Source organism: Kryptolebias marmoratus, linkage group LG20 (assembly GCF_001649575.2).
Source record: "Kryptolebias marmoratus isolate JLee-2015 linkage group LG20, ASM164957v2, whole genome shotgun sequence".
NCBI classification, from domain to species: Eukaryota; Metazoa; Chordata; class Actinopteri; order Cyprinodontiformes; family Rivulidae; genus Kryptolebias; species Kryptolebias marmoratus.
Genome location: NC_051449.1, coordinates 25,301,227 through 25,320,667, shown reverse-complemented (window position 1 = coordinate 25,320,667; position 19,441 = coordinate 25,301,227). Strand labels below are relative to the sequence as shown.

Here is a 19,441-nt window from a genome sequence, read left to right as displayed (position 1 = left end):
GTACGTTTTGTGATAGTAGTTTTTTGTACAAGTGGGTTAACGGATAAAGAACTGTCAAAGATAACAGCAAAGTGATCCGACAGGGCGACATCAGTTACAGAGACATTAGAAATATTCACACCCTTACTGATAACCAGGTCCAGTGTGTGACCTTGAGTGTGTGTTGCTTGTTTAATATAACATAACATAACATATAAGCAGTTTGATCTACACAAGCCTGTCATCATGCATTATTTGTCAGGTGTGTGTCAGAAATGCTAGTGTTTCACCTGCCCCATTACAACCTGTCAAGTTTCCAGAGGGTTCATTTCAAGATATTGCTGATAACATTGTGGGCCCATCTGAGTATGGAGCTTCCAACTGCAGGTTTTCCGTCACTTTTGTTGATTATTTCAGCAAATGGCCTAAAGTAGCATTTTTCTTCTAATGCTACAACAAACACCATCATGGCATTCCTAACTGCAGTTTTTGTGCATGAAGGAAACCCTTGTTCCATCACAACTGGTAATAGACTACAGGTTATATATTCTGCTTTTGCTGATTTAAGTGTATATCATCTGCTTTAATGGAGTGCTAAAAGACTCATTCACTCCATGCCACAACTGGTGAATCCCCTTTCCATGTCCTCAGAGGAAGACCAATGAGAACAAAATTGGACAGCCTGCCTCCACCTAAGGACACTGGACAATATAACCATGTTAGAGAAAAGTGGTTCTACAAAAAGCCGAAAGTGCATGTTACACAAACAAAGAGAGAGGAGCCAAACCTGCCAAAGTTACTGCTGGGGCTATGGCCAGAGTGAAGGTTTTTCATGTGGGCAAAGGAGAGACCCAGGATAGTGATCCTTTGAGTTAATTCATCCTTAGCGACAGGAAAATATAGAATGCAGCTTGACTTTCTCTTTGTCCAAATGAAACTCCAAATACCACAGCAGCGGAACTCCTTAGCCCAAAACTGACTGTGAATAAATGTCCTGTGATTTTAAGATCATTTTAAATGTAAATTTGATAGTCTTTTGGGTTTTATGAAGAAGATGCAAGAAGATTGTCTTCTGCCTACTGAAAAGTTCAATATAAATTTCAGACATATTTTGCATTGCAGTGAAACTAGTCTTTCTGAGAAAATTGTCTTAAGTGAATGAGGATGTCTGGGTATCAGGGAAGATGTGTTCTGAGGTTTGCACTTGCATTGGTGTATGTTCAGTTACTACTTGTCAATAGATGACGCTGCTGTGACAGCGTGGCAGGGGAGCGTATGTAAAGAGTGCAGAGGAAGAAAAGACTGAAAGCAGATCTCTAATGGCACCTAATGTGATAGCAAGTTTGTAAGAAAGTTCATGAGTTTTTACCAGCCATCTTCTTTTTTCATCTACACCAGTCACCAAAGTTTGGTTTGTCCTTATTTTCCATCAGGACAGCCTATTGCTGAATATGAGATAACTAGTTTGCTGATTTTTATTTAATTTTTTTCCACTTTTAAAAGGCATCACACAAAAATTATGAACCAACAACAAACAAAGCATCTGCTGTCCAGTGATGCAAACATGGATCCCTTGATTCTCTGATTCTTGCTGGACAGGTTCTATAGGCTTTTGAAAATGAAATTTAACAATTAGAAATTGGGACAATTAAATAGACATGTTTTTGTGTGTAAAAAGCATAGGCAATAATACAGCATTGTTTTGTATGTGTGAACTATATATCTTTTTCAATGGCATCACGCTTACACTAGGGTGCACATCCAGGAGACACACTTTGCCTTCAGCCATCACTCTGTGCACAGCGTCTAGATTTGTTCCATAGTAGTGACCTTTGTACTGACCATATTCAACAATCCTACAGGCACAGATGGAGAGGAATAACAGGTAAGTAATAGCATGAACAGAGAGATGAATGGAACTCAGTAAAACTCAAATAAGAATGTTTAACAAAAGCAGTTGCTTATACAGTACCTATGATTCAGAATATCCTCCTCAAACATGTGAACAGAGACAAAATGATAATCTACTCCTTCACTCTCTTGTTTTCTCTTCTCTCGTGTTGTGTCTGAAAAATAGGTAGACTGAGCTGAAGGTTGTGTTCAAAGATGAGACATGTTTTGGTGTTCAGGAAGTCATGAAACCTGAAGATGTCTCCCTTACATGGCACACTGACACCATAACGGTTGGGGTCGGAGATCACTAGCCTCCTCATCAGTTCTGTTATGCCGACGCCGCTGGGCCCTTGAGACAAAGATTAAAACATTATGTTCTTTAGGAAGTAATTATTTCTTAATATGACTGTGTAGAAATGCTTTCCTCAATACAAGCCCAACAATAAATGATACATCTGTCTTTGTCATTAGAGAAGAAGAGTCAGATAGATGGAGATCTGATGTCACTCTAATTTCACTCACACACAAAATGCTCAAACCACCCTCTGTCTGCTTCTCTCTGGTCGTTTTTTCATTTTTCCACTCACTGGACTATTGCTACTCTGTAAATAGATCTGCACAGAAGTATTATCAGGGTTGCTGGACGCTCTCTAACAGGATCTGTGGGGCATTACTTTGAGCAGCTTTTTTAGGCTTTGAAGTTTTATGGATTCATACAAAATGTATGACAAATTTAAACAGAGAATATTTCCTACCTAATCAGACAATGTTCAGCTGGTCAAGGTTTGACCCAGGTTTGTTTTTTTTCTGGAAATGATTGTTTTTCTACTCAAAAGACATAATTCTAAACCAGGGCTTTACTTTTTCTTCATTTATTTATTTATTTTACTGCAGCTCCAATAATTGTGCCATTTCATGAAAATGATCATGGTATTTCTTATTTTAGAATAGTCATAAAATGAGCGGACTAATATAAAACAGAATTCGGGTGACCAAAACAACACAATTTTTTTATATGATGCCACAATATTAACTATTAAAAAAGCTTTGTTTATGAACATAAATTGTTGCACATATAGTATCATAATAGTTTCTTCTATACTGATACATGGCCTTTTCACACAATATACAAACCTTGTTCTGTTTACAAATGTCATTTTGACTTATACATACCAACCAGAACAATGAGACGGTGTCTGTCCTTTGGCTCTTTATGAAATGGTATCACCTTGATGTAAGTAGGGGGACAGATTGTACCGTGTGCCTCAGCGCTCCACCTCTGAAATCGAACATCTTTTGTGGCTGCGCTACTTTTTCGACCAAGTCGGAAACTCCTTCTTAAGCCAGCTGGGAAAGAAAAAAAAGCTTTTAAATTGTAATAATAATTTTAAACACAATAGTTAGTGCATACAGTACTGAAATTGGCTAATGTGTCAGCAAACATGATGCTACTAATTTCTACTACTGATTTACTACTACTACAGCAGCTACTACAAGTTTACAAAGCAGCATTTGGAGTTCCAGCAGAGAATGGATCCCAATTGAAACTGCTTTTTTTTTATTAGGGATCAAAGTCTGCAGAGGCAAGGGAACGCTGCTGCAAAAAAGAAGCATTTACATGCTTTCAGCAGAACATGGAACCATGAAACTATTCTGTCCTGGATGACTGAGAATCTACACCAGCATATGTCTGCATATAAGAACTTCATCTTAATCGTCATTATACTTTGCTACAATTGCAAAAATATGTCCAATTTGCATGCCTTATAAAGTTAAAGATATAACTGTACATAAATACATTTGTTTCAAGCATGAAATATGGATATGGAATGTTTGGATTTTTACCTTGAAAATTTTGTTTACTGGGATCCCCACCATCTTGTTGTCAATGACATGATTGTAATGCTGTCATGTGACCACTAGATGGTCATGGAAGTATTTATAATGAGGCCAGTGGGTCAAAGTTGAAACAAATGAAGTAAAATGGTGCAGAGAACCAAAAATGCAGTGGTCTGGGAAGGCTAAATCTCATTTGTGTTTATGTTTTATTTTGTAAATGTATTTTAAACTATGGGTGGCAGTGGTTAGTGCAGGTTTGCCTTCCAGTTTACATGTTCTCCCTGCGCACATATGTTTTCTCCAGGTTCTCCAGTTTCCTTCCACAGATCAAAAACATGCATTTTAGGTTAATTAGGCTACATTCACACTGCAGGCAAAAGTGAACCAAATCTTCTTTTTTTGCCTATATGTGATCCATATCTGATTGTTTTATGACAGTTTGAACGTGACAAATTGAATTCTTTTTTTAATAGGACCCAGGTCTTTTTTATATGTTGTGCTAAATCAGATACATATCCAATGTTTTTCAAAGCGAACAATCGTGTTGCATTTCATTTGACTTTAATGTCACTGAAGTAAGGGTATGTGAACTGAACTAAATATTGATAATATTGATACCAATGTCTTGCAGTTTAAAGCTTGAAACTCCATGTCTTCAGCTACAGAATAATAGTCCAGTTGCAAAAATATTGGATCTGACCAAAACACCAGAATTGAGCATTAAGACCTGCAGTGTGAACATAGTTCTAGTAATTCTAAATTGTTCCTAGTTATGAGTGAGAGTGTGAATGGTTGTTTGTCTCGTTTGCCTCTACCTGAGCCTGTGACTTACAGCTTGTCCAGGAAGTACCCCACCTCTTGCACAGTGACTGCTGGAGATAGGCACCAGCTCCTTATGACCCAGAAAGGTAAAAGAAAATAGATCAATGGATGGATAGATAATAAACTGTGAAGCTTTTAATTTATTTTTGAATTTTTTTCTTGTCCTCTGTACATCAAACTAGAACAACCCCTCCTGCTGTAAAAAAAAGTAGCAAAATAAGTTACTCAAAGTAAAAATCTAATGACTTTCTTTTTACTTTTAGTTGAGTAGATTTTAGTAACTTTACTCTTACTTGAGTAAAATTTAAACAGAATAACTGTATTTTTACTTGAGTATGTCATTTTGGTACTTTTTCCATCTCTGCTGAATGACATGGTATATGCCACACTCATTACTATCTAAAGCATTTTTTCGCTGCTTCGCAAAATTTGCAAGACCTACTTGACTTCTTCTCAAAGATTTTTAGTTCAATCACCATGAAAGTCTCCATGTTAAATTTACTTACCAAGATGAATATAGGTTGTCATGGTCAAGTAATTATTTCCAAGAATGTGCAAGTTTTGCCTGAGCAAATACTTATTGCTAGTGAGCAAAAAACAGTTTTCCATATTTTGAAAACAATATTAGTGGGTGTGTCCTATTGTGTCGCAAGAATTTTTTTTCACAAAATCAAACATGAAGTCTAAACTGTCAGAGATTTTAATAAGTTTTTCACAAGAACAAAAAGTATGCTAACTGCTAAACAACAACAGAAAACTACAAGTGTCAACCTATATGTGGTACTACTATTAAAAAATAGAAAAAAAGTTATGCTCTATTTTAAAATATGTCCCTATATATTTCAGAAGTTTGAAAAATAGCAGATGGATCAGTAAAGTACTTGCATATTTTAAAATTCTGAATGTTATTGCTACACAAGAACTGCCAATATTTGCAATTGTGTTAAATTGGGCTTTCTGGACCTCCTCCTGCCATACAATTTTCTGTTAGCTTAGAGCCTTTGCATTTCATTAATGTGTAAGTTAATAGACCTGTCCAAACCTTAGCAAACCCTATGTCAGATACAGTATAACCATATAAAACAGAACATTTGGCTCCTAGTTCCAAAATTGTAAGTTGAATATAACTCATAACTATATATATAGACTCAGCTCACCATGTTTTTCCACATGGGTGGTTCCATTTCACTTCAAATTTGGGTCCTCTTCCAGAGGTCTGGAAGTTTGAGGATTCTGTGCTGTTTCTTGGCTGATTCTAGAGCTGTGTTTGTATGGACAAAGATCTCTGAGGTTGTTCCTGGGAATTGTTGGAGCCACTCCTTGCGTTTGTTGTTCACAGCCCCGAGTGCTCTGATGACCACTGGCATCATTCAGGCCTTGACTCTCCACAACTTATTTATTTCCCCTTTTAGCCCTTGGTATTCCTTAATTTTCACATTCCTTTTTTTGATGTTGCAGCCACTTGGGATTTCTACGCCTGCGACCACTGATTTTACTGTAGCTTGTAGACCACCACAATGTACGGTTGATTAGACATCACTTGTATGTCAGTGTGGATCTGGAAGTCCCACAGTATCTTAGGCCTGCCTTTCTCCACCACCTTAGGCGGAGTCTCCCACTTTTACTAGAGGACTTCCAGTCCATACTCAGTGCAGATGTTCCTGTACACTATTCCAGCCACTTGGTTATGGTGTTCCATGTATGGCGTTTGGTACCAGTGGTCATCGGAACACTCTGTGCTGTGAACCCCAAACTGGAAGAGTGGCTCCAATAGATCCTAAGAACAACCTCAGAGATCACTGTCCAGAAGAGCACAGTCCTAGGAACAGCTAAGATACTAAACTGAACCCTCAAGCTGCCAGGCCTCTGGTAGAGGACCTGAGCTCGAAGTGAAAGTGGAACTACCCATGTGGAACAAATAGGGCAAGATGAAAGTTGTTTTTATATAGGGATATAGATCCCTAACCCTGTCTGTAATTCAGTTTGATTCAAATTCTAATTAACCTCCCTTAAATTATTTACATTATTATCATAATACTTATAGAAGAGTTCAACATAATAGGTTAATGTCCCTGTAATCTACCAGTGTTCCAAATGCCATCATCACTTACCTTTCAACAGGTCAGAAATGACTTTTTTGTATCTTTTTAAAACTGATTAATATTTGTGTATTGTTTCAAGTCAACATTTAGCCCATTCCACAAATCCACCCCATACGCATATCAAGAAGAAATGGGAAAAAGAAGGTAACTATCAAATCCGCATTGAAGACTGGCTGATTATTTTGGAAAACTGTTGGAGATGCACATCATCACTAACATATAGAGAATTCGCCTTGAAGAGTGTTACATGCTTCTTCAAAACACAATCCCAGAGAGGCAGAAACGCAGATGGGGTTTGGTCTTCAGGAAACAAATCTCTTATTTTTTCCCAAGACAGCGTTGGACCCCCCAGACAGACCTGAAGTGTGAAAATGAAACGTAGATATAGTTAAGAGGGTGAGTGGGGTGGGGTTGACGAAAACGTAACAAACTGAGTAGAATGAGTGAACGAGGTATAAGTAGACTGCTCAGAATGATTAGAGGTGTGGTTTTGGGCGTGGCCCTGCTCCCGAACTTAAGTTAACTCATTAACTTCATTTCACTAGCAAGGGCCACGCCAAGATATGAAAGTTTAAAGTTTTAACGATGAAGGGATGAGGGATGGAGGGAGCAGGGGATGTAGAGATGAAGGGGTGAAGGGGTGAAAGGATTAAGGGATGTGGTGATGAAGGGGGGTAAGGATGAGGAGATATAGGGAGGTAAGGATGAGGAGATGAAGGGAGGTAAGGATGAGGGGATGAAGGGAGGTAAGGATGAGGGGATGAAGGGAGGTAAGGATGAGGAGATGAAGGGAGGTAAGGATGAGGAGATGAAGGGAGGTAAGGATGAGGGGATGAAAGGAAGAATGCATGTATGGTCGTCTGAGGAGAGTGCTGTAGGGCTTGAGATGTGAAGACTCTTGCATGGGGTTTGGTCTTCAGGAAACAGATCTCTTATTTTTTCCCAAGTCAGCGTTGGACCCCAAAAGTGACAGAATTAAAAGGAGAGACGAGTGTGAGCTTGAAATAAGTCGCTGAGGTTGTTGCGGATGTACGACTGGTATGCTTGGAATGACCAGCGACCTAAAACTTGAATAATCTGATCTGACATGCCCTGACTTGACGCGGAAGAGGCAGCTCCTATTTTGAAAAGGATAAGTGGAATAATGATCCGGAGAGATGCCTGACTTTAAGAGGACTTGGCGGAGATGACCTGAGAACCAGAAACGAGTGACTTGACTTCCTGACTCTGTAACGAAAAGCGGATCCTCGGGTGAAGCGTTTGCTGAAAACCTGGACTGAATGTAATTGAAGATTGGCTCGTATGGGCTGAGGAAAGAGTTTGTCTGCGAATAAACTGCATGATATCTTGGGAGCGAGATGGGCCTTTGTTAATGTCATCTACGACTGCGATATTATCTGAGTGGATAAGAATTGACATTCTTGCCCACTCGTGCCCCCAAAGGATTGCAGCGACAACTATGGTGTAAAGTTCGTACAAAGCAGATGAGGGTGTGGTCGATTCATCTTGGAGAAGCGAGAATTCTTTGGGCCATCTTGATGCGAACCACTTACCACGGTAATAGCCACCAAAACCGATGGCGGGAGTTGCATCTGTTTAAACTTAAATATCGTCGGGATAAGTGAAAAAGTCATCGTAAAAGAAAGATATGCCGTTCCAAGATGAAAAAAAATGATGCCAAAGACACATTTCCATCTTACAGGGCTGATCGAGAATGAGAGCGGTAAAGATGCTTGGAAGGATAGGAAGTCGAGAGTAATACCCAAGAACCCTAAAGAGGTTGGAGGGACGATTGTTTTCTCTTCAGAAAGAGGGACACCAAGCTCTGAAAAGATTTTGACCAGAGCGCTTAGCCCAAAGCGCGGAGGGGAAGGATTCACGATCAGGAAGTCGTCGAGAAGGTGGATAACGTAGGGAAGTTTGCAATTGTTAATAAGAATCCAGCAAAGAGCTTCAGACAGAGAGTCGAATATTTTGGGGCTACTACGACAGCCGAAAGTGAGGCAAACTGCAAAGTAGAATGCCCCTTTCCAAAACACGCCGAAAAAACGCCAGAAATCTAGATGAATGGGAAGAACCTTAAATGCGCTGGTAATGTCTGCTTTGGAGAGCCAGGCACCTTGCCCAGAGTACTTCTGTGTAGCGATACCAATGGGACTGACGCGGTAAACTGAGAAGGGTGGTTTATCAAATGGTCCTATCATAAACCCTTCTTTAACTTCTTTAGCTTAATAGGAGTAGAAAGATGACGTCCTAGTCAATCTGCCGTGGTGGTAGGATTGTGAGGGCAGGAGTTTCTGGCGTGAGCGCCGCCACAGTAGGAGCAGGCGTGAAGCATCCTGCAGTTGGACGTGAAGCAGCCGAGATTGTTAAAGTTATCACAGATCATCCTGCCTCCTTGGTACAAAACGGTGCGGCCCCGTTTGTCGACACCTTTAGTAGTTGGGATATTAACGGATGGACGGATATCTCTGGATTTCGGAATGATAGGAGGGGGTGGGGTGGCTGCGGACAACCGATTAGAACTTGAAGGCATGCAAGCTGACTGAGGAGTGCGTAGACTGATTACTGATGTACAAGCAGTACTTTGAGATGTTTTTTAATGAAAAGTGCATTATAAATAAATTGATTATTATTATTATTACCAGTAGCTGGATGGGATAGAGCGCCGCAGAGATTACAGGACAGAGAGGCGCGGGCGGCAAAAAACTCGACAATATAATTCACAGTCAAGGAGCCCCCAATATGTGCCCTGATTGAATTGATGTAAGCGGGCTGCAGCTTAGTTAGCAAAAAGAACATAATATTGGTAAAAGCCTGTGCTTCCAAAATGGAGAGCCATGTCTAGAACGATAGATAGATAGTCGTCTAATTTGGACCTGCGATCTGGAACAACTGAGCAAATTGTATCCCTGAACAGAGAGAATGCTAAGGTGAATTCGCTCTTTAGAGCGAGGACTTAAAGAATGACCTAATTGCATTACTCCCTGGCTTGTATATATTTCCCTAGATTGACTAAAGCTACTTAGAGATGGCTGGAGAAGAAGGGCTAGATCTACATAGTTACCGTTTAAAATCTGCTGGCGCAATGATAGTGAAACAGGAGAAGGACGTAGAACTGACACAGAAGGCTGAGCAGGAGGAACTGCGGTGGAGAGATTATAAGGGCTGGTGACGTGATGAAAAGCATTTAGAAATGGTGGGGGGAAAAAGACGGGGTTTGAAAAGGAGGGGAGTACGGAAGAAGTAGGTGGAATTGCAGGAAAATTTCCTGGCGCAGATGGCTGAGCTGGGTTCACGGGCGCTTGAAAAGAAGCTGGAGCCGAAATAGAGTGAGTGGCAGAAGAAAAGGGAGATGGGGGAATGAGTGGTAAAGAGGAAGTATGTGGATTGAAATTTTGTGAGGCCTGCGAGGACAGGGCCTGAATGACTTTGGGTAAGTGCTGGGAAAGTTCTGACATAGAGGGTGCAGGCACGGGCGGTAATGTAACCTGGCTCCCACCAGGGGGAGCTGTCGATGAACGCAGTTGGAAGAGTTTTGATTTATTGTCCGAATGACTGAAAGGGATGCCTTTTTCTCTCAGAGAACGTTGAAGACGGGCGACGGTCCAGGATTTGAGAAGTTGGCGTGTTGGAATGACTGAAGAGTAACGCTGAGACGCAGACGTGCTGTGATGTGGCTGAGAGGCTCGGGAATGACGGTGAGGTCCAGGGGAACGAGCTTGTTGAGCGATGGCTCGCGACGGTTGTCGGCCGCGAGAGTGGGAAGTAAATGGAGGTGACGGATGGACTTCAGATGAGCAAAGAACTGGAAGAGAAGCAGCTTGAGACTGAGTTTGAAGACTGTAAATCACGGAGCGGAGCCGCTTGGAACCTGAAGCTTGTCTAGCGACGGAAGGAGGGGAATTTTCGGATGGAGTGTCGAAGAGAACCTCCGAATCGGAATTGTTGATATCAATTTGCAAAGCATCTTCCATGGTGAATAGAGAAGACGAAAGATCTTTTGAAACGGTTTTGACGTTGACAAAAACGTAACAAACTGAGTAGAATGAGTGAACGAGGTATAAGTAGACTGCTCAGAATGATTAGAGGTGTGGTTTTGGGCGTGGCCCTGCTCCCGAACTTAAGTTAACTCAATAACTTCTGTTACAAAGAACATAAGGTAGTCGTTGTTGTTGTTCCTTTGTTTATTGCCGAGTGTCTTTACACGGACTTGTCGATTAAACTGTAAATAAAGTAAAACAAAACCCAATACTTAGTATTGCAAGATTCAAAATAAATACAACTTAAACATAGACTTAAGAACTAGGCTTGTTATAAATCACAAAATTCACTTCACAATATAATAAACATTCAATATCACAGTGCAACGAGCAAACTAGCATTAGCTAATTAGCCGCTAACCACTAGCGTCTTATTGCTTTAAGCTAATTCGCCAAATAGAACAACTTAGAACGCAAAACATCTCGCTACAGCTTACAACATTAATACAACTTACTACGTTGGGCAATACTAACGAATAAGTAGGATAAGAACTTTAATAGATCAGCTTGCTGGTCTTAGCTAACGGCGACGTACGCGCTCTTTCCGTCCGCCGTCGGTCACTTTCACTTCCGGTTCACCGTACACTCCCTTAACTAAATGCAAAGCCATAGAGGCCTCTAGCGGAACGGGAGGAGTGAATCCAACATCCCGGCCCCGATGACCTCACTGACGGTCATCCCAGAAAATTGGTGAGCGACAAGCTAGAATCAAGTAACAATTTTGATAACTATTCAAATTTAACCTTGCAAAAGCAACCCTTCAAAATGAAAATATCTGATACATATTTCCATGGTGATAATTTCACCTTGAGTAATAGTTAACAGTTTACAGCAATCATGCACATGAGAATAAAAAAATCATCTGTAACATAGGGGGAAACCCACACAAACTGAAGGTGAGTAGCCTACTCGTCTATATTTCCTTCTAGCAAACATAGCTTGTGTATCGGACGAGTGTAAATCCCTCTGTGGGTCTTTACTTGCACTGATCGCACTAGTCCATCAGCTCCGACGTTGACCTCAGTAACCAAACCGAGAGGCCACTGACTGCGAGGCGTGGATTCATGCAGAATCAAGACAAGATCCCCGACTTGATAGTTTCTGGAATGGTGGTTCCACTTCTGCCTTTGCTGCAGGCTGGGTAGGTACTCCTTTACCCACCGAACCCAGAAAATGTCCGCCAAATACTGGACTTTGTGCCAGCGTCGACGATACAGATCCTGTTTCACGAAGTGACCAGGGGGTAGAGAGCATTCTGGTCTCAACAGAAGCAAATCATTGGGACTCAATGGCTGACCATCCCTTGGGTCCTCTGACAACTTGGTTAGTGGTCTCCCATTTACAATGTTTTCAATGATGCAGAAAAGCGTCATTAATCCTTCATCATCCAAAGTCTGTTGTCCTGCGACGCTCATGAGGATTGAGCGCATAGAACGAATCTGTCTCTCCTATACGCCTCCCATATGTGAGGCTGCAGGAGGATTGAACTTCCATTGCGTTTCTTTCTGGAGTAGATGTTCCTTGATCCTTTGCTGGTTCCATTCTTTCAGAGCCTTCTGCAATTCATGACGAGCACCAACAAAGTTCGTCCCGTTGTCCGAGCGTACCAGTTGAGGTGTCCCACGACGAGCTATGAATCGTTGAAGAGCATTTATGAATGATTCTGTGTCCAAGCTGTGTGCCACCTCCAAGTGAATGGCCCTGGTTGTTAGGTAAGTGAATAGACAGCCATATCTCTTCACCTCACTTCGTCCTCTTTTGACGGTAACAGGCCCAAAATAGTCGACTCCGACGTGGGTGAAAGGCGGTTTACATGGAGTCACACGATCGATGGGTAAGTTGCCCATGTACTGAGTACTGATTGGAGCTCTTTGTCTTTTGCAAGGTACACATTGTGCTAGGACTTGCTTCACTGCTACACGACCTCTGACAATCCAAAAGAATTGTCTAATCTCAGCAAGTACCCTTTCAACTCCAGAATGACCTGTGAGTTTGTGAAAATGCCATATGATAAGTTTGCTGAGATGGTGGTTTCGCGGCAAAATTGCTGGGTGTTTTGCCACCTCAGGTATTGGAGCATTTGTGAGCCTGCCTCCAACACGGAGCAATCCATCACCGAGACGTACTGGAGTTAACTTCCTGATGCCTTCTCCTTTCTTCGGACCAGTGAAGTAGGTGTTTTGAACGTAGTCGATGATTGCAATCTCCGCCAGTTTCATTTCGTTCAGTGTGATTGGTGCGCTCAGACTGGTTTCATTCTTCTTCAGAAGAACATTCTTTGCTCGTAGGATCAGTACGATAGCTCGTTTGAGTTTGTACCAGGAGGAATACCTCTGTATGAAACAATCTATTGCTGATTGAATGGTGAGCTTGGAAGAGGTTGTGTACGTCTGACTCGATTTCTTTACCTCTGCCTCCGGAGGTAAGCTTCCTAGCTCAGGCTGGCGTGGCCATAACTCTTCTTCCTGCCACAGGAAAGCAGGACCTTTGAGCCAGCGCTCACTGTTTGTGAGTTCTTCAGCAGACAGTCCTCTTGAAACATCATCTGCAGGGTTTAGTTCTGTGCAAACATGCCTCCATTGAGAGGTTTGTGAGGCTTCACGGATCTGTGAAACTCTATTCGCAACAAAGGTTTGGTACAGTTTCTCTTCGTTTCTGATGTAGTGCAGGACAATAGTGCTGTCTGTCCAGAAGACGGAATCTAGGAGCGGTGGTTCAAAGCTTTGACGGATCTTCTGATCAAGCTGTACTGCTACTACAGCGGCTGCTAGTTCTAGTCTTGGAGTGGTGCTTGGTTTGACAGGAGCCAGCCTATTCCTAGAGATAACAATATTACAGTAGATGTTATCATTGCTTACAACCCTGAGGTAGCTAACAGCACCATAACCCAATTCAGAAGCATCACAGAAATGATGAAGTTGCATGGTGACTAAAGCTCCAGTAAACCCTTCAGGTCTGAGACATCGAGGCACTCGTAATCTGCAGAGCTTCGGCAGGTCGTCTAACCACCGGCCCCATTGCTCGGCAATGTCACTCGGGATGGTTTCATCCCAACCTTGCTTCAAGCGACATAGTGTCTGGAACAGCACTTTTCCCCGTAGAATGAACGGGCCGACTAACCCTAGGGGGTCGTAGACCGAACCTATTGTGCTGAGCATGCCTCTTTTTGTGCTGGGTTTGTCCTTGACTTTGATAATGAAGGTGATGCAGTCATCTGTAGTGTCCCAGAACACCCCCAGAGCTCTTTCCAATGACGGATCTCCATCCAGGTCCAATAATGGCACTTGATTTGCATGTTCCTCCTCTGGGATAGTCTTTAGGACCTTAGTTGAATTGCTTGTCCATTTAGTCAAGCGAAACCCTCCTTGCGCGAGTAGGTCAATCAGCTGCGCTGCTAGATGGATGGCTTGTTGAGGTGAGTCTGAGGACTTCAGGCAATCATCCACATAGAAGTTCTGTTCCACAGTGGAGATGGTATCTGCGTCGTAAAGATGTGCATGATCTGATGCACACCTCCTCAATGCAAAACTTGCTGCACTTGGAGACCACACTCCGCCAAAGAGGTGAGACGTCATACGGTAAGTAACTACTTCATTGTTAGGATCATGGTCCCTCCACCACAGGAACCGCAGCACATCTCTGTGTTCTGGAGTTACATGTATCTGATTGAACATGCCCTCAATGTCCGCCATTACAGCAACTGGACCTTGACGGAAGCGGATCAGCACATTTATTAATTTGTTTGTCAAATCCGGCCCCTGGTGGATGACGTCATTGAGAGATGTTCCGTCGTACTTAGCTGCGCAATCAAAAACGATTCGAACCTTTCCAGGTTTGCGGGGATGAGTTACTGGGTGATGTGGGAGATACCAAACTTTGCCATCGTTGCGGTCAAGTGACAAGGCTGGGACCTCTTCTGCATATCCTTTATCAATGGTTGACTTCATTGCCTTCACATACTTGTCTTTCAGGTCTGGGTTCTTCGTTAATCTGCGTTCCAGTAGTTGTAGTCTCCGTGTTGCTAAGTTGATGTTATTAGGTAGTGTCACTGCTTCTTTCTTAAAAGGTATGTCTATGGTATAGTGTGAGCCTTCTTTGGAAAGTGAGTTCTCCCACAGTTTAATCACCTTGTGGTCATTGATTGACAGATTGTTCTCTTGAGCGGGGTCATCAAGTTTCCAAAATCTTTCCACCTGTGCCTGTAGACCTTGATCTGACTTGAGGAAGTAGGCCTTAGCCTTCCTACCTTCTTTGTAATCAACGGGTCCATTTATGGCCCAGCCGAGTACTGTTCTGGTGGCATAAGGGTCATTATCACCTCCTACGCGGTACTCTTCAGCTCTGAGAAGACGTGGAGCATCTTGTCCCATGACAAGGTGCACATCATTTGCCTTGATGCTGGAAATAGGGATGTCTGCTAGGTGATCCCATCTTGCTACCTCGTCAGGTGTCGCGAGACAGCTAAGTCCTATGTTTAATTTCTTGAGTGTCCTCACACTATTAAGCGTGTAGACGCTGCCATCATGTAGAGAGTTAATCTCAAGATCTACACTTCGAGTAAATATGCCCTCTTGGCTACCTCCTACTGTATCAAGGTCTAACCTTGCAGGCTTGCCCTTGACCTTGAGTCTCTTGGTCAGTTCTTCTGACACTAAACTGGTGTTGGCTCCAGGATCAAGTAATGCATATGTGACAGAACTGACGTTTGTAGCTTTGCCCCTAACGACCACGGGAACAATAGGTAAACAAACCTTACCATTTGCAGCTCCAGCGAATCCACATGTGACGTTAGGTGATCTGGTAGGTTGTGTTTGTCGGGTAGTTTTATTGTCATCAGTGGTATCCTGGCCTGCTGTAGCATTCTGTCCGTTAGCGTAGTTAGGATGTAGCCATTTGTTATGTTTCTGTCCACAGCCAGGAACATTGCACACCCAGTTGCGCGTGCAAACCTTGGCGCTATGTCCCATCATGAAACAGTTTTGACACAGGTTCTTTTCTTGAACGAACACAAGGCATTCTGGCACTGTCAGTGATCGGAAGCCTGGGCACTGGTTTAAGAAATGGTGCTCCGAGCATCTGAGACATTTTAAATAAGCTGGCTGCTTGGTATGTGTGGACTTGTTCCCCTGGACTGCAGCTGCCTTGACAGTGCTGGGGTAGTTTTGATGTTGTTTCTTCGAGACTTTGGTAGGTGATGTAAAGTTGTTTGGCTTCTCCTGCTTCTTGTAGTGAATTAACCCACCAAAGACTGGATCAGATCTCTTTTCAGCCTCTGTCTCCACAAAGCTGACAACGTCGTCGAGTTTCGGTAGACGTCCTCCTTTTGCAATGTCATAGTTTTTATTTAACCACCTGGCCCTGAGATCTGATGGTAGCTTGCTAATTATCTCAACTAATGTGCGGCGGCCACTGAGCTCGTCCTCACACTTCATGGCGGCAAGCGTATCCTTACAGCCTCTCAGTTGGTCTGCGAAGTCTCTGAGTTGCATATTGTCTCTTATCTCCTTGAAGTTCAGAACCTTTTCAACCCAAGCTTGGGAGATGGAGTGATGATTTCCAAACCTCGATTTTAGTCGCTCAAGTGCTTCTTTGAAACCTGCGCTTGGGTCGGGGTTGTATAAACAGTGACTAATTGCATCTCGAGCTTTACCTTCCGTGTACTGGTGCAGACGAGTTAACTTTTCTCCAGCGGAAACAGACTCTTTGTCCACCGTTGCGGTGAAAACCCTCATGAACTTCCAATACTGGAGAGGGTCCCCATCAAACTTTATCAGATCTGTTGGTGGGAGCCTGAGAGAGTCTACTTGGGCTTGATACTGCTGCCTTGAGAACTCTAGCAGTTGTGCGATCGAATCATCTGCTATCTGGTACAACAATGGTTGCGTTATAGCATGGATTTTGTCAGTTTTAGGCGTAGAATGAAGATCTGCAGTTAGGGCTTGCATCTTTCGCTGATTATGTAGTGTCTGTGCATCTAGCTCAGCCTTGTGATGTACTCGCTAAAGTTCCAGCTCGAACTCCTCTTTGTTGAGTCTAAGTAATAGCTCAAAGTTTTCTTTCTCTTTCTTCCTTAGGGCTTGGACTTTCTCCAGTTCTGCTGATGTGGGATTTTCATCATTCACGTCAGCTGGAGAATCACTGAATAAATCAGTTTGAGCGGTGACATCCGACTTATCAACATACGCATGAACACCAGCTCCATCTTCCTCTTCTTGCAGCCAGGCTAGAGCCTCATGACGCACATCATGAACGTTCATCAAGATGAGCTTCTCATAAGCATCAGACTCTTCTTTGTCAATATCATCGTTGAGCCGAATATGATAGCATCTATGAATCTCCCGAAGCTGTGCAACTGCTAAGTCGAGGCCTTGCAGTACTGACTTTAATTCTTCTGGCTTATTTTCTCTGATTTTTTCGTTTGCAGATGTAATCATCTTAGTTACAGCTGCTTTAGCTTGTCCTCTCTTCCTCTTTAGTGTTGCAAGGTCTATTTCTCCCGCAGAATCTTTAGCTTCAGACATGGTTCCCTTCGTGTTTAACTTTATGTTACAAAGAACATAAGGTAGTCGTTGTTGTTGTTCCTTTGTTTATTGCCGAGTGTCTTTACACGGACTTGTCGATTAAACTGTAAATAAAGTAAAACAAAACCCAATACTTAGTATTGCAAGATTCAAAATAAATACAACTTAAACATAGACTTAAGAACTAGGCTTGTTATAAATCACAAAATTCACTTCACAATATAATAAACATTCAATATCACAGTGCAACGAGCAAACTAGCATTAGCTAATTAGCCGCTAACCGCTAGCGTCTTATTGCTTTAAGCTAATTCGCCAAATAGAACAACTTAGAACGCAAAACATCTCGCTACAGCTTACAACATTAATACAACTTACCACGTTGGGCAATACTAACGAATAAGTAGGATAAGAACTTTATTAGATCAGCTTGCTGGTCTTAGCTAACGGCGACGTATGCGCTCTTTCCGTCCGCCGTCGGTCACTTTCACTTCCGGTTCACCGTACACTCCCTTAACTAAATGCAAAGCTATAGAGCCCTCTAGCGGAACGGGAGGAGTGAATCCAACAACTTCATTAAAAAAACAATCACTCGGAATTGGATGACAGATAAACTACCTACACTAGAGGACTGGATAAATGTCATTCAGGACATTCAACGGATGGAAGAACTGACATTTGCTCTGAGACTGAAACAAGACAGACATTTCATCAATAGTGACTTGGCTGAGAAAATGCAAATCCCTGTGACCACCATCAATCCTCCTTTGACTGTCACTTCCCTCACATGAGAAATTCTAGCTGCCATCACACACAGGACAAAGGAGATTGCTGTCATTGTGTATGGCAACCATCACAAACAAAGTGAGTCTCTTGTCTTTTCATCTTCTACATCACACATTATATTAGGTTACCCCGGTTGGCAAGACATGATCCCATAATAAATTAGATAGAAAACAGAATTGAAAGCTGGAGCTCTTTCTGTTCAGCTAAGTGCTCCATCAACTCCCCCCCCCGGAGCATCTTTACCCTCCAGTAAACTATATAAATTATCTGGCCTAGAAAGAGAAACTATGAAGGAATGTACTGAAAAGTTTTTAGCATCAGTTATCATCTGCCCATCCACATCCCCAGTTGGGGTATTATTTTTTTTTCTTTGTTAAGAAAAGTGATATAATTCTTTGGCCTTTTATAGACTACTGGGAACGTAATCAGATCACTGTAAAAAAATAAATATCCATTACCACTTACAGACTCAACAACATCTTTACTCAACTAAAATTTTCTTCAAACTGGATCTTAGAAACGCTCATTAAGTTTGTATTAAGGACGGGGATGAGAGGAAGACTGCATTCATGACCTCCCTTGGACACTTTGAGTATTTAGTTATGCCATTCGGTTTAACCAGTGCCCCTGCAGTTTTTCAAGCACTTGTGAATGATGTCTAAAGAGACTATTTGGATCAATTTGTTTTTTTATATATTTTTAATTATATTCTAATCTACTCTCAAGACTTCCAGAAGCATCAGAGTCACACCAAGTTGGTATTAAAAAGACTACTTGAAAATCAACTGTTCATTAGCCCCATACTACGCTGCGGCCTGCCCACGAGCCGTTTTACTGCCTTTTCTATTCAAATCTGTATAGTTTATTGTTTTTATAAACTTAAATTTCAAAATAGCGGTGTTTTGGCGCCACTTTTGATTGACGTTTCGTCTGACCAACTGGGTTGCTCTCTGCCCCCCCTAGAGCCCCTCTAATTTCCCATGCGTAAAGTCATGAAAGTCTCCTCCCCTGATTTGCAAGCCTATAGCTCCGGTCAGTCAGCCCCCAAGCCGGTTCTGACACCACAGGCCGGTAGCCAATGATACCGTCATGTGATTTTTCTGGGAGGGGGGTCGGAACTTTTTATCTCTCCCAAATTAGTCTGCATAAAACCCTCTAACAGAAAGGCTGCTTCATGCATCCTGCGCGTAAATGCGGTGAAGACTGTTTTTTGGACTTTTTTCGACATAAAAGCTGGCGAAATGACCAAAGGAGATAAAATACACAACAGAAGAAGTTCTGGAGCTGGTGAAGAAAAGAAACAGCGACTTTTTAGACTGGGATATATCTGATAAAAAGAGCGATGCCTTTCTCGAAGGATAATACGTCCGTGATCAGTAAGTACTAACCTTTTTTTCACAAGTACTCATTGTTTATATGCTGCTTACTGTTTATATGTTACTCATTGTTTATAGACA

General features: G+C 42.2%; 1 protein-coding gene across 1 annotated transcript in view; it reads right to left on the bottom strand.

Moving 5' to 3' along the window:
- Positions 1–19,441, bottom strand: part of LOC108247957 (MAGUK p55 subfamily member 7) — a 61,017-nt gene that overhangs the window by 9,762 nt on the left and 31,814 nt on the right. The window contains 4 exon segments of the mRNA XM_037981940.1: positions 1,727–1,835; positions 1,952–2,045; positions 2,141–2,221; positions 3,046–3,219. Of these exon segments, the coding sequence (XP_037837868.1) occupies positions 1,727–1,835; positions 1,952–2,045; positions 2,141–2,221; positions 3,046–3,219 (458 nt within the window).